General features: G+C 39.5%; 1 protein-coding gene across 3 annotated transcripts in view; it reads right to left on the reverse strand.

The window, feature by feature from the left end:
• banp (BTG3 associated nuclear protein) overlaps positions 1-10,841 on the reverse strand; it is a 34,976-nt gene extending 24,135 nt beyond the window's left edge. The window contains exons 1-8 of one of the 3 annotated variants that reach the window (XM_080874804.1): positions 10,681-10,841; positions 6,383-6,461; positions 6,093-6,202; positions 5,802-6,001; positions 5,620-5,676; positions 5,275-5,447; positions 3,954-4,193; positions 1,820-1,978 (exon numbers count right to left, since the gene is read on the reverse strand). In XM_080874804.1, coding sequence (XP_080730930.1) covers positions 1,820-1,978; positions 3,954-4,193; positions 5,275-5,447; positions 5,620-5,676; positions 5,802-6,001; positions 6,093-6,202; positions 6,383-6,452 — 1,009 coding nt within the window. In that variant the 5' untranslated portion in view covers positions 6,453-6,461; positions 10,681-10,841. Of the gene's footprint in view, positions 1-1,819; positions 1,979-3,953; positions 4,194-5,274; positions 5,448-5,619; positions 5,710-5,801; positions 6,002-6,092; positions 6,203-6,382; positions 6,462-10,680 lie in introns of all 3 variants that reach the window. The other 2 variants (XM_080874803.1, XM_080874805.1) reach the window with 2 other exon arrangements.
• Positions 10,842-14,922: the final 4,081 nt, after the last annotated feature.

Raw genomic sequence — 14,922 nt, forward strand, 5'->3', positions numbered from 1 at the left:
TGCCCTTAACCAGTGCACTCGCTGGTTGATGGCATTGGCTGTTGTGATGGCAACCCCCAAACCACACGGTGGACATGATTTGGAGCAGTCAAGCTGAAGGGGCTATATGAGGCTTCATTAGTCTTTTGGACTCCAACCACTGCCGACAGGTACCGACAGGCCAAGGAGAGTGTGGCTCTGGCAGCAGCTGAAGCAAAAACTTCAGTAAGAGGGGAGTTTGATGAGGCCATGGAAGAAGTCTTTCAGTCGGCCTTGAATTGATTCTGGCAAACCATGAGGTGAGTCAAAAGGAGAAAACACTGCTCTATCGTTCCCTAGGAAAGTCTATGCCAGCGTACTAGAAAGGAGAGTCCATCAGTTAGTCAAACCTTGGATTCAGGAAGAACAAACCAGTTTTCCTCCTGGTCAAAGAACTCTTTATCCTTTGGAGGTTATTGGAGGGTGTAAAGGATGCAAAGGAGTCTATAAGTCTATACGAGTTCTGGGTAGTGAACAAAATAACAAGATCACAGATAAAAGTGACAAAAATAAAAGTTCCCCTAAAGAGTGGCTGGCCCCTTAGCCAGTCACTCAGGTTGAGAAGTTCAGTCACTTCAAATCAAATCAAATCAAATCACTTTTTATTGTCACATCACATGTGCAGGCACACTGGCACAGCACATGCGAGTGAAATTCTTGTGTGCGAGCCCCACAAGCAACACTTTGGACAGACTCAGAGTAAAGTACTCTACACACTGAAAGGATAGATCGAAACTCCAGTAGAGGTGGTTTAGGCATGTGATAAGTATGTCTACTCGCTGGAACAATGGGGTGATTACACCTCTTGGCTGGCCTAGGAAAGCCTTGAATGAACTGGAGGAGATGGCTGGGGAGAAGGAGACTGGGCTTCTCTGCTTAGACTGCTACCCCTGGTTGGATGGATGGATATAGAGATGCACTTTGTGCAGTCCTACAAAAAGTCAACATTGCCTGAATGCAATAACGCTAAGAGTAGGTAAAATGGTGATTAGTTAAAAAGCTGGATTGAACAGAAAAGAGAACGGAAGATTCACTTCCAAGAGAAAGACACACAAGAAAATCACAGATTAGAAAAAACAAAACAGAGACGATGTCCCCATTAGGAGTTTGGACACCGTTACAAAATGTAGCCAAGGACCTGCAAAATGTCTAGCATCTACATATTGCCATTCCAGGAACTTGGTGAAAATCCTGAATATTAGCAGGTGCAATTAATTTCAAACATTTTGAAAATAAGGTAGGTGTGCCCAAATGAACTATTTGATGTGATCTAAATAATAGCAACCATATAAAACGTGCCAGAATCTGCATGGAGAATGTGCGTGGCACAAGACACAGAGGGTGGGTTTATTACTCACCAAATAAAAATGCATGCATATTTACAGAGAACAACTGGTTTAGTCCATCTGTTGACCCATCCTCAAACCAAACGTGACCTCATACTTTTGCTCAGACATACTGTGGCCATCACCAGTATTTACAAATCGAGATTGTGTGACTGCAGAGCTCTTTTAAAGATGAATCCAGTGGTTTCACTTTCTGCTCCACTGACACTGACAAACAGAAAACTAGTTTTCTAACTGGCCTATAAATAAAAACAAAGAGTGTGCAACAGATGTCTCCTTCTGCTGCAGTTTACTTTTACAATTTTGCCTCTACTTTGATCAGAGAATAATTACAGAAAACTAGCTAAATTTATCTCCACATTAAGACAAATGAACGTGTACCAGTGATGTTAGAAACATTTATACTTATGTAACAAGCCTCTGGTAAAAAAAAAAAAAAACAACCTGTACTTTACCTGTGACTGTGTTGCGAGGTGTTCGTTTAGAGAAGCTCTTGACAGCCAGACTCTGACCACGTTGCTTGCGTCTCCAAGCAGTGCGACACTTTGAGTCAATGCTCTGCTTGATCCGGTACCAGTCTGATTCGGTGATGCCAAATTTGTGGAATAAGTGGCCTGTGGGAGCATGAAGAGGTCAATGTTACCTAAGGTTTAAATCAACAACCTAAAATTAGTGAAATATTCCTTACTTCATTTGTCTCGTTCAGTCTCTTTCAGTACTGATGGGAATAAAATATTTTGCTTTTAGCTTTGGTGACTTTCTATACACTTAAATATTAACACATTCAACTGGTGGCAAGAGCATGAGCAGATTGCTCATTACTTAAGGCTTAATTCTTAACATTTTTAGAAGAATACAGTCATATAGCTTATACTTTAAAAAAAACACATTAGGAATTTTTCAGATCCACATGCAGAAAGGGGGGGGGGGGGGGGGGGTAATAAATACCTAAATAAATAAAATCGCACTTGATCCAAAACATGTAATACTGCAGATTCATCCTGCTGAAATTGTGTGCTCGATGTGAACGGCACACCATATTCGTACACATTTTACACATCAGGTGTGTAAAGGCCCCTGATTTGCAATTGGTAGTTACTCTGTAGGTAACGTAAATTGTCCTTTCTTTTTTGTTGTTCTCCTCTGAATGGGAACCATACATAGAACAAATAATGGCTCATACTTCAGTGACATCACTCTTCCTCATTAGCAAATGAACACACCCTGGAAATCCTCCCTATTTTAGATAACACTTTATATAGCTCAAAATGACTGAGCAAGTCTATAAACTTCTCAGAGAAGTGTTAACAGAGATCAGGGCAGAGGGTCATTTCCCCAAAGACTTTCGTAGAATGGGAGCCACATATATCGCCCCCTGGCAGCCCAAAGATAGAATGCAGGTTTAAGACACTGGGTTTGGTTTGACTTTTTCATTTTCCCAGAAGCAACATTTACCTTTTACACTCTCTTTGGCCTGAACAAATCTACATGTAACTACACACCCATGCTGTTGAGAGGAAATAGAGTCTGACCGGCCAAACTACAAGGCAGCAAAAAGGCATGATGGTGTGTGCTGTGGGGATACTTCTTTCTTACCTCAGCACAGCTGGCCAGTCATGGTGTGACTAGGTTGTGATTGTTGGATCTTTTTTGTTTTGCCTTGTCCAGACACTTACAGCAAAAGGTTACCAAGACATCCCTTAGCCAAGTGGACAAGGTGTGGGAGGAGGGGATTTCTGACTATTTGACCATCTTACATGCAGTTCACAAAGAATATTAATTCTGCTTATGTCTACTTGCACCAATGGGGGATACAGTGGGTACATCAGAACTCTGGAGCATAGGTTACAGATAACTGAGACCCTTTTAACACTGTAAGAAGGGCCTATAGTTATATAAATAAATACACTACCAGTGTAACCCTGACTCCACTTAATCAAGAATCAAAGAGTTTTTTGCACTGAGAGTGACTCCATTAAGATCTTTCTACCAGACATGTGCTTGTCGTTTAGAGTCTGGTATGTTCTGAAATGTGTTGCACATTAATGCATGTGTGCAATGATGAATGGATGTTGTTGTAACCCGTCTTGGGAATACAGAGTGCAGTCTATTTTCTGTGTTTTACTCAGTGCCGCTTTGTACGAAATGCGGGATGAAACGTGGAAAGGTCTCAGAGAGTTCATTTATTACTTAAAATCAAAAACTGAAAAAGTCAAACCCTGACAGAGTGAAATTATTAGTATATAAGAAACCATGAGGTAAATAGTAGTTACCAGATGCTCTCTGTGCACTTGACAGGGGCTAACTTTACAAACACTCCCAAAGAACATATTCCAAAGCCCATGGTAGCATGAAGCCCTAAACTCCTAATACTTTCTGAAAATGTATCAGTACCAGCAGCCTACAAATAAAATGTTACGGTATCTCTACATGGTTTGGCAACCTTTCCATCAAACTCTGCATGACAAATAGCATGTCAATCAGCTTGTCATGGAAGTATGTTCACTACCAGACCTACCACTGCTCTGTCAAAAACAAATAGTCCCCCAAAAATTACCAGTATTAGATGGTTATGTTATCAAGACTCACAGCGGATGCCGTAGATCATAAGTGGGTCCAGCTGCTTCTTTCCATGTTTGCCCTGCCCAGAGAGATTTGACATGGCCTGGACCTCACGGTGGAATAGGTAGTCCAGCAGCGTCAGCGCCATTTTCTCTGCTGTGCGACAGTTTGTGCTGATATGAAGCATATCAGCTGCAGATATTGGACAGCGAACTCGCATCTCTGGGTTGTTCTCATCTCCTAACCAGGTGCCGGCTGGATAATCATCTAAAGAACAGAGGAGGAACGGCTCTTCAAAGAGTTGCACAGATTGAGAAATATTTTACAGCAACAGCCACTGAGATAATTGATATAATATGACAGCACCCCCATGTGGCAGTAAAAAGGAAGTGAGTGAATTTGTGTAAAACTTAGTATAACTGTTATAAAAAAACAGAATATGTGGTTTGGTCACAGTGTATGCTAGCTATTAAGTAAACCACATGACCAATGCATTAGGCATATGGTAACATCTAACTTGCTGACTAACAGAAATTTTTATAATGGTAACCCAAAGTTGCAAATGAATGAATAATAGTTTGCCTTTGAAGGTAACCAAGAAATTCAGATCCAATAAAAATTATCCAACCAGCAAGCACAACAATGGGACAATGTGGACTTCGTTTAAGTTTGCATAGTTAACTATTTTCTCTTGGTTTCAGACAGAAAAACACAGTAATGCAACTCAAGGCATGAATAATGCCTAACCGCATCTGAGGCAGAAAAACAGGGAAATTAACACATCAGCACAGTTTGCCATCTATTTAATATGGAGATTAGCTGAAAGAGTCACGTTAGACACATTAAACAACTAAAAACTGAACAAAACATTCAAAATCAATTACTGAAAGGTCTAAAAATGTCAGGGGGTAATTTACTGCAAGTGACTTTTCCTTAGAGTTGATGCAGATGAACATGTTGAGCACTGTGTACTTTTAGTGCATAAGTGTTTTTGCTATTAGTGGGATTGCAGATGGGACATTGTTGAGGCTTGTTGCTGTGAAGTCGCCAAAGATCAGGAAGTCATTTTGAAAGAAAAAAAAAAAAAGGCTGAAAAACCCCTAGCTTTTTCCCCCCCTGCCACAATCAGTAATGGTAGTGCTCACCATATGTGACTGTCACTTTCTACTGTAGAAAAATTGTGATACAGAAATTTTGAACACATGGCAGAACTAAGTTTGAAAATGAGTAACATGGGCATTAAAAACAACCTATGGCTCTATGTAAGTAATATACTTGTCCTTTTCTAATTTTAAGAAGAAACTAAAGATATGTGCCTTGCTGTGCCTCTTCACCAGCGTGGTCATACCTTCTGCATTGAGTGTGATGAGAGTGACATTTTGGCCTTTCTGTGCATTGCTTGATTGACCACCGTTGGAAACACAATCACTGGCCTCTGAGCCACTCTCCTGTTCCTCTTGACTCTCTTCTGGGCCAGGGACCTTTACTAGGATGGTGTTGTGTCGCCTCCTGGTCACTGTGCTGCAAAGAAACACAATGCATTGACAGATCTTGTTTGGCCAGAAAAACAAAATAGGTACACTCAGACTATTAGCTCAACTGAAAAATTGTTATAAGGCAGTAACTTGACATAACTTGTGTGGTGGTGTGTTTGGACAGATATAACATACAGTATAATAAGTGTGCCACTCACTTGCTAAGCAGGTTCTCCAGAGGAGTGTCTTCTGGACTTGAGGGCTTCGGCGGTTCACTGCTCACAATAACATTTGTTTGTGGGACAACACTGAGAGCAAAACAAATAGTTTTCATTTTCATTGAACTTTTAACCTGCCTGACTGACTGGTGGCCAATATGGCACCAACATTTAGAGCTTACCATCGCACTTTGTTCCAAGTCTGAGTGGCCCCTTGAGGGGATCCTGCAACCATAGGAACCTGAATGGGACTTCTGGCACATGGTGCCATGCTATCCAGTTTGCGTGCAAGGTTTTTGCATGCAGCATCCAGAGACTGTAGCTTTGACTCAATTCCCTCCAGCCGCTGGCTGATTGACCCAGTGAATGATACCAACAAGTTCTGAAAAAAATTCAAAAGCAAAATTAAGCTCTACCAACTACATATAAATGTATGACCAGTAAACAGTATATGGTTTATAAAGAGCTGCTACCTTAATAAGAGCGATATCTTGATTGCTATTGTTATTCTCCTGGCCGTTGCTTAATTTCCTTCTTTTCTTCTGAGACCTTTCTTCATCATCTTCATGATTGTCCATCATGTCTGCCATGAATCAAAGGAAAAGACACCCTCAAAACAACACACCAAACCATCCTGTTAGATTTTACTTCAAGAGTGAAGGTGTGCTTCTACACAGGAGAAAAGTACTAACTGTCTGCTTAATCCTAACCTTATATTATAAAAAGAGTCTAATGACCTTTTTTTTTTGCAAAGGAATCTTACCAGTACGATTTTCCTGGTTAAAGTCCTCCACTGTTATTTGCACAATTTCATTCAGCTCTTGTTCAGACATTGTTCACCGCTGAAATGCAGGAAGAACATGTTCAACTTAAAAAGACATTAAAATATTCATTTACTGATATGTTTATATAAATTAAAATATCTTTTTGCTGTCTGTTTCTATTTACACATTAGCAGTGGGCAATATGATTGTAGGGAATTTCTGTTTTCTTTGTATTATTGTATAGAATAGAATACAATAGAATAGAATAGAATAGAATAGTCCTTAATTGTCATTGTACATGTACATCGAAAATATGGGTGCTCCATGCCAACTGCGCAGGAATAAAATATAAATAATAAGACAACAGGAATAAATAGTAAAAAGGAGAGATAAACCAATTAGAGGAATATATACAAATATAAGAGAAAGGCACACATTGGAGAACAGAGTGCTTGGAAGTAGTTTAAAGGAATTGGTCTGAGTATAGAGTCCTTATGTGAGTGGCCTGAGTGATGAGAGTTACTCGGACAATGGTTCAGATTGGTGAGGTGCGGGGGGATAGTTTTTGTTAACAGTCTGAATAGCCCAGGAGAAGAAGCTGTTTGTGAATCCGGAGGTGTGGGACCTGATTCAACTGAGGCACGGACCAGAGGGCAGCAGGTCAAACAGGTTTCTCAGTAGTGGCCCCCTGCGTACCAAACATCCAGGCAGTAGGAGGGCACGCTCTCCACTGAAGAGTGGTAGAAGGCCAGCAGCAGGTTCTGGTTCAGGTTATTCTGCCTCAGGACACAGAGAAAGTGCAGCCACTCTTGGGCCTTCTTTACCAGGGCATTTGTGTTGTGGTCCAGGTGAGATCAGTGGACATAAAGTGCTGTGAGGCAACTGTTGTTGTGATATGGTACCATTTTAAATAACGCTCAATTGAATTGGATTGAAACTCTTTTGTGCCATGTAATAGTGCCGTGCAGAGATAAACCAACATTAGGTATATTAAAAAAAATCATGCACAGACACCTGTGGCTGCAGGAAGAATGCTACTGTGTGTGTATTTCCCTTCACTGTAAGCAGCAGTGAAGCTGCCTTTGACATTCTACTCACATTTTAGGCATAACAACAGCCCTGGGCACCTTCTTCAGTTTGAAGTCTATTTTCTTCTGTTTTGCATGCAAGAGAAGTATCGTGTATTGGACTCTTAAAGTAGCCAAAATGTAGGTAACCACAAAACAGTGGGTGAAGACAATGACCGAGGCCTGCAGCTGCAGCTGCATGCACACTGCTTCCACTAAATACACTAAATAACATGTGTAGCAGAGTGTGAGAAACAATTTAACTAAAGAGGCAGTGTTCTTCTCAAGACTGTTAAAACAGTACTGGAATAAACAACCCACTTTCTAAAGGTTTACGAACTGATGATTAGGTAATAATGCTACATAAATAACAACCATATTCCTTTAGTCTCAAAAGCTGACTTTGTGTTGGCTACTAAAGAACTACTACCCCTGGCAGAGAAGAAATGCAAAACCAAAAAAAATGATTTGAGCATACAGTGTGCCTCAGCTTTTCAGATCAATCCATCATTTGAAACATTCAGTTACAATTTACTGGCAGTGGTCAACATCCTCAAGTCAAGTATTCATGACAGGATTTCCGAAAAAGGCATTCGTGCCATTTATCTTTTACATGAAGTCTCAAGTTTTCATGACACATACTGTGCTTGTATCTGATGTTCTACAATTTATGCTCAAATACTTGGTTGGGTACGTTTGTGTGTGTGCAGTTAATCATTATTTTTGAAAAAATTAATATAATGTTATTAAAGTATTCGAATACCTTAGCAGTATTCGTGTTGTGTGCACCACAAGGTTTACTTATGTAATCTCAAAGGTCCTCTTCCATTAAGTGTAGCTTTATATAATAACCACTATGTTATCAATAGTACAACAATAAAGGTTCTCTCCTTCAGTACAAATGTTTGACATGTTTAGTTAAGTTTTATCTTTTCTTGTCCTCACACAGGAACTCCATATTCTTAAACCAAGTACAACTCTGGGCTCTATAACAAAAGATAGATCTCTACAAAAATGCCTGTGTCCTGAGTAACACTTCAAAGTGGCAGTTACTACGACGGAATATTAGGAGCACATTAAAAGAAAAGCAATACTGTTGATCGTTTTAATAATAAAGTAGTGGAAACGTGGAGATCATCATTGTTGTGTCAAGACAAACTGCCATATTTTCTATACCTGTACAAAAATCCTTTGTTTAGATGAATTAGTGAAACAAATTAATTAGCCTTTCTGTGATACAACATACATCCTCTTCATTGGACAAGAGTGGAACCATCAACAACCTTGCATCTGTCCATTACCAGCCATTTAATTTTGTACAAACCCACTCTTCTTAATTTGTGTTTTTGTCTATCTGACCAGATGCATCTTTCTGCAGCATATTTTTGACTTATCACTTTATACTTATCAAGAGATGAGAAATCATATGCTTCCTTGTTACTAAAACCGATTCTGAAGTACGGTTTCCCTAACCCAGAGACTATGGCAACTGTGGCAGTTTGTTTTGTGTAATCGCCACATATAATTTTTCTCCCCCTTATAATAGTATTTTGACTTTAATCTCAAAATGATCGATAATATTTTTTTCTTAATGTGGTCCTAATACTCATACATACTCATACAGTTAGGGTTACACTTTTAATAAGCTACCTTTACACAACAAATATATGACAAAGTAACTCCCACAAAACTGTCAAATTCAGTAACCCAAGAAAGATCTAGCACTTACACACTCCAAACTAATTTATTTTTGCAAGTTGCAGTAGAGTATTTGCAACTTCTGAGCCGTGTATCAGTTCACTTGAATACATGTTATAAGTTGTCCTGTTTTGAGCCTTTATGTATTGCCAAATATTGAAAAGAAAAATCCTGTATAATTCATCTAATTTTAGCTGCTGCTTTTCATTTGTTGCATTGCTTTGTTTGCCTACTTTCAAGGTTTCCTTGGTCTTTGTGTCATAACTGCACAATTGCTTTAGTGATTTGCCTACATTTTGGAAACAAAATGTTGGAGCTGTAATGCAAATGCTAACACCAACACATTTTTAGCGCAGTTGTGGAACAAATTATTAAAAACAAAAGTATTACTCCAGAAATGCACAGCACCTCAATTAAAATGTGTGAGAGAAGGATCCATCTATTGTAAATACAAGGCTTATATCCTCATAACAGCCACGAATAAACTAACAATCATGTTGTGTGTATGAGAAATGATATCCAGAGTCATGATCTCGCAGCTTTGTCTTCCTGAGTCATTTCCTCGTTTCCCAAACATGGCAAAAAAGCATAGATGCATAAGGGAAAATTACAATAATCAAAGTATGACATTTTTATGTGGGCCCGTCTCTACGTAACTAACAAAAGCATGGATTGCAGCTTAAGAGTAATAGTTTGCGCCATTACTTTACATTTAAAAAAAGAATAATAAATGTGTGTTTTGTCCTTAAACTTACACAAAGGAAACTTTGTTACTGAAGACACACACCATTTATGTAAGAGGGTTTATTTGAATGCTATGCCCAACATAAAATGAGCGAAAATCAGTTTTAGAGTAGCTCAACTAAATTAAGCCCTATGTAAAACGGTCTGAAATTGCAAAAAGCTCCTGGCGCTTTTTTTAAAGCAGGCTACCGTTACCTGTGATAGTGGCTAGCTATAAGGAAACGCGGTCGTACACAGCTGTTTCAGGCTATTTTCTTTAGACTTTAGCTGCTTAGCCTAGATTACTACAGTTTAGCTTACAAATATAAAGAAATGGCACGGAGCTGGTACACGTCTACTAGCCAAACTAACGAGCTTTAGATTGGTTAGTTAACTGGGCGGGGGTCTGACGATGCTAAACACAGGCGAGTAAACGGAGGAAAACTAACTTGGAGCATCTATTTGTTATGTATCTATGTAATGCGACTAGACATACGGTTCAAAACTACTGTACTTCAGATATTTTATTTATTTTTCATTAGTTAATGAGCGTCAGCAGAATCATAACTAGCACCTAATGTTAGCTGCCGCTACAAAATCGGATTTGAAAGCTTGCATGCTAACTTAAAGGAGACGCTATTTAAGCTAGCGTGGTAGTTAGCATGCTAGTTGGGCCTAAAGGCCTTTGGAGCGTAATGCAAAATTCGTTTAATGCTGAAGCAATCGCTAAATTAAATGTGATTTTGATGCAGCTTCTCTCCTCATTCTCGCACACAACACATGTACCGTGTAAGATTGGGTTATATTACCGTGTGAATGGTGAATTCTCGTGTTGTTTGTAGAGCTTCCGATAATGGCGTCGTTCCTCGCGAGAGATGAGACCTTGCCTTCGTGTGCTTCACACGGAGGTTTCCTCAACGCTCATTCAAGGGAGCTCAGTCTGCAGGAGACCGCTTGTCACCGCTGTAGACGCCACTCACAGACTGCACGATTGCTTCTTTTCAAGCTGTTTTATCTGAATCTGAAAAAAGCCGAGTTCCATTAAATTGTACAGTTTATTCGACTACTCATCATGATACCCCATGAAAATAAAGCACAGTATCTTAATACAACCTCTGTGGCAAGCACTGAGATTGGATAAAGGGATAACATGTTTGTTTAACCCTGTAATTTTTAAACGTCCACAAAACGTTTCTTACATCCATGGTAATCCAACTCCTCAGGATTGTTTGTTATCTTGATTTAATCCTAGTCTTTGTTTGCATCAGTAGGTACCTTATAGAGTATATATTACTGTATTTTACTATTTTGGTTTCCCAGTGATTGGAGTAAATGGGTTTATTTTCCTCTACATTGTTTGCCCTTTTATGTAGATGATTTGGCACAAGAAATTAAGCAGGCCACTAACTATTGTTCACAATGTAGATGACTCTGATGTTTATTTCTGAGACAGATAATCAGCAAAAATGATAAAAAACAACAACAAAAACAAAGCAAATTCAGTTGAAACATTACAAAATTCAAGGTCAGCTGAAGCGCAAGTGTATTTTTATCAAGCGTTTTACATTTACTTGTTTGGTCTTCAGTGTACATATAAAGGTGTTTATTATATTCAAATAAACACGTTAACTATAGAGCAAGAATAATACGTGCAAAATGTTGCAGGATAGAGAAGAATAACTTATACAAACAATATATTTTATTTTATATATTAATATCATAGAATATGCCAATATCTAGTATAGAGCATATTGCTTTGCACTAAAATGTAACTCTCTCAACAACTGTGGTGAAGAGGTGGTGAGTGCTACAAGTAAAAGCAGCAAATGACCAGCAGATGGAGCGACTGGCAGGCTCAGTCCATCTTTCAGCTAGGCAGGGATTTGACACACTGTTTTTAGACATTTTTCTGTTCCTCTGGGTGATACAAGAATAAGAAAATGCAGCAGATATTAGGTTATTACAATCACTATATTAAGTGTCTATTAACTCTCCACATAGCAGTGGTTGCACTTTTCATCATTAAGAGCTGTATAGGTAGAGCTAGATAGCATTGTTTAAAAGGACTCAGATCTGCAGATGAGGCTCAAGGTTCAGTTCATAGTGCGAATGGTGATGCAGAAGGGCTGTTCCTGGTTGGAATACATGTCTGTAAATAAAAATATTTTTAAAATAACATATTCTTATATGCACACCAGTGTGCTACCATGGGAGAATTTTCTGCCATACATCTCAGAATCAGAATCAGAAAGGGTTTTATTGCCAAATGTTGAGCAGGTTTACAACATTAGGAAATTGCTGCGGTAATTAGTGCAAACATACTGTCATATAACGCTTAAATAGACATAAAAATAAGAATTAAAAGTGCTAAGTAGATAGATATATACATGAGTGCAGGTGGTGATCAGTGCCAAACATGGAATGATGCAGTGAACACAGTGTAGGGTCATGTGTTAGTGGTGGGAACAGTCATACGGTTATTGTTCATGAGTCCAACAGCAGAGGGGAAGAAACTGTTCTTATGGCGAGAGGTTCTGGTGCGACTGGACCCTCCTGCCTGAGGGGAGCAGGTCAAACAGACTGTGTCCAGGGTGAGAAGGGTCAGCTGTGATCCGAGCTGCACGCCCCAGTGTCCTGGAGGTGTACAGGTCCTGCAGAGATGGAAGTCTGCAGCCAATCACCTTCTCAGCAGAGCGCACAACACGCTGCAGTCTCTGTTTGTCCCTGATAGTGGCTCCAGCGTACCACACGGTGATGGAGGAGGTGAGGATGGACTCAATGATTGCAGTGTAGAATTGCATCATTGTCCGTGTTGGCAGGTTGAATTTCTTCAGCTGCCTCAGGAAGTACATCCTTCCTCCCACTCCCACTTCAGGTCCTGGGTGATGGTGGTACCCAGGAAGCGGAATGAGTCCACAGTGGTGATGAGGGTGTCAGTCAGGATGATGGGGGGGAGTGGGGCTGTGTGCTTCCTGAAGTTCACAATAATCTCCACTGTCTTCTGGGCATTCAGCACCAGGTTGTTGTGGCTGCACCAGGACAACAGACGTTCAACCTCCCTCCTGTAGGCAGACTCATCCCCGTCTGAGATGAGTCCAATAATGGTGGTGTCATCTGCAAACTTGATTAGCTTGACAGACTGATGGGTGGAGGTGCAGCAGTTGGTGTACAGGGAGAAGAGCAGAGGAGAAAGAACACAGCCCTGTGGGGAGCCGGTGCTGATGGTCCGGGAGTCCAAGACATTCTTTCCCAGCCTCACATGCTGCTTCCTGTCCGTCAGGAAGTCAGTGATCCACCGGCAGATGGGATCAGGCACATTCATCTGGGAAAGCTTGCCTTGGGGAAAATCTCCTCTGATATGTCTAAAAAATACTTTCCTCATTCAACCTGGTAAGTTTAGATTCATATGCCTAGAAAAAGGTGTCAGTTTCCAGTGGTCACGATGAAAAATGTTAGATCTTTCATACTGCATACATGGCTCGCTCATTTCCTTTCCCTTTTCTTATTTTATTTTTAAATGTCTACTGTTTGTTTGTTTGTTATTTAATTTCTGGGTTATTTTATGAATATAATCCTTTGTTTGATTCATTGTTCGGGCCTCCTCGATTTTCCTCATCATGTCCTAGTCCATTTAGAGAATGACAACATTTCAGATTGTCATCCAGGGTTAGAAAGAGAACAGGAAACAGATTTAGTGTATGAGCAAGTACTCCTTTGTGTTGCAGTTGTCTCCAGTGATTACTATTATGAGTGTTGCTGCCAGAATGTTTATTGTTTAGCCTTCATTAAATGTGGAGACACTCACCCGTCTTTCTTAGAAAAAACAAGTGTCTTCTCAGCTGTGTCATTTTTTCCCTTTTTTCTTTTTTGGCCTTTCTTGTTTTCGGAGTAATCCTTGGTGGCGATATCTGTTGGGTGTAGGTATTTCAGAGCTCCGGCTGTTGAGGTTTAACCTTTCAAAATGCCTCTAATCCAGCAAGCGCTAGAAGATGGGAATATAAAGCTCAGTTTAGGCAGGATCAGGGGAAGTTTGTAGATTGTGGCCAAAAGGATTCAAATTATACTCGCCTGCATACATCAAGTGGCTAAGTGGCAGATGTCTAGTTAATGGTGTTTTGAATATGGCAGCATCTGAAGGAAGTGTTTGCTGGTATTAGATGAGTCTATATTAGATACAAACTGCAGGAATGATGACTTATGCTGCATTATTCCTAGAAACAAGTGATCAGAAACATCTCAGTCCTTTCTTCTGATTAACCTCGTATTGTGGTTTATCCTTTAGTTTAGCTTTTACTAAATAAATACAGGACTTTTTTTGAAACATGTGCTTTCATTCATAGTTTGACCTCACTGACATCCCTGAAAGTGAATGGCAGAGAATGGCACCAAAAAGGGCACTAGAGATATTATTTTATTAGTGGATATTATCACATGCTGTTCACCATTGTCTTGTTCATGTATATATGAAGACAGCATGACCACCAGTGTTAAACATTTTCTACAAGGGCGGCAATGCAGTTGGTTGCTCCCAAGATAGTGTGAGATGAATATCTGCTTTTAAGGTTATTATGAGAATGAGAACCTCTTGAATTCTTGAATTTCTGATCTTAAGCATACTACAGGACATGAATAGAATAGTAATGATCTTTAATAATAGGTATATAATAATAATAATAATAATAATAATAATAATAATAATAATAATAATAATAATAATAATATGTTAATCTGCCTGTAGCAGACTGGTTCCTGCTATATATTAATGTGAAAAAAGGACAACTATGGAAAACATCCTGACTAAACATTCCCCTTCCACTCAAAAGTGGAAACTGCTTAAGGTGCAAGAAGATTAAAATTTCAGTTTTTGGAATTCAGGGTGGCATTTGATTGGTAAATAATAGAAATTTCTTTTTCCCTCACACAAATGGACGGCTAAATCAAAACTGACACCCCGTGTGAAGATGAAAAGTGCCAGTGAGTGAAAGGAAGGGCAGTCCTTAAATAATGTTTGACAGAAAAATGAGTAAAGGACAAAATAACTCAAAAGGCAA

Source organism: Rhamphochromis sp. 'chilingali' (assembly GCF_963969265.1).
Source record: "Rhamphochromis sp. 'chilingali' genome assembly, chromosome: 2".
NCBI classification, from domain to species: Eukaryota; Metazoa; Chordata; class Actinopteri; order Cichliformes; family Cichlidae; genus Rhamphochromis; species Rhamphochromis sp. 'chilingali'.